Below are 726 nucleotides of genomic sequence, written 5' to 3'. Positions count from 1 at the left end.
TCCCACCAGCATCGGCTCCCCGGGGGCACGGCCAGCGGCACGTGGGGAGCCATGGGAGCAGAGGGGCTCCACGACGGCACAGGGCGCTGCGGCCCCGGTGAGGGAGGAGGATGCTCACAGCAAGCGGACCTGATGGATGGGGACACGGGGACAGCCTGTGCACGGTGCCAGGCCGCCGGGGAGTTGATGCAGCCAGCTGCCCGCAGTGCCGGGGCAGAGAGCCTGCCCACGCCGTGCAGCTCTCACCAGCGGGGCCCGGCCACCGAACGCTCTCACCTGCCCGGCATTCCCCTTGGCTGCGGATGCTCCACGCCGACCCCCTGCAGCACCTGCCGGCACCCCGGGGGGCCAGGGAGCCCTCCCCGAGCAAACCCACCCACCGGGGGCTCGGGGTGTGGGCAGAGGGTGCAGGCAGCGCGCCCGGGGGGTGCAGGTGGGGGCCGCGGCCGGGTGGTACCTTGGTGCCGTGGTAGAAGTCATCCACGCAGGTGGCGTTCATGAAGGTCTGGTGGAAGTGGGTGCTGGTGTCGATGCCGCCCGGGATGACGAGCTTGCCGGTGGCGTCGATGACCTTGGCCCCGCCGGGGATCATGAGCTCGCGGCCCACTTGCTGGATGATGCCGTTCTCGATGTAGACGTCCGCCTCCAGCGTGCAGTCGTCATTCACCACCTTCCCCCCCTTGATGAGGATCCGCATGGTGGCCGCGTTGGCGAGCATGGCGCTGT

General features: G+C 70.7%; 1 protein-coding gene across 1 annotated transcript in view; it reads right to left on the bottom strand.

Annotated features, from left to right (window-relative positions):
* The window catches only part of LOC103895544 (dihydropyrimidinase-related protein 5), a gene marked incomplete at its 3' end in the record, with an annotated part of 8,261 nt that extends 7,543 nt beyond the window's left edge, over positions 1 to 718 (bottom strand). Inside the window, exon 1 of the mRNA XM_009275140.1 lies at positions 458 to 718. Coding sequence (XP_009273415.1) covers positions 458 to 718 — 261 coding nt within the window. The remainder of the gene's footprint in view (positions 1 to 457) is intronic.
* Positions 719 to 726: the final 8 nt, after the last annotated feature.

The sequence above is a fragment of the Aptenodytes forsteri genome, unplaced genomic scaffold (assembly GCF_000699145.1).
Source record: "Aptenodytes forsteri isolate BGI_AS27 unplaced genomic scaffold, ASM69914v1 Scaffold192, whole genome shotgun sequence".
Taxonomy (NCBI): domain Eukaryota; kingdom Metazoa; phylum Chordata; class Aves; order Sphenisciformes; family Spheniscidae; genus Aptenodytes; species Aptenodytes forsteri.
This window is presented reverse-complemented; position numbering and strand designations above follow the sequence as displayed.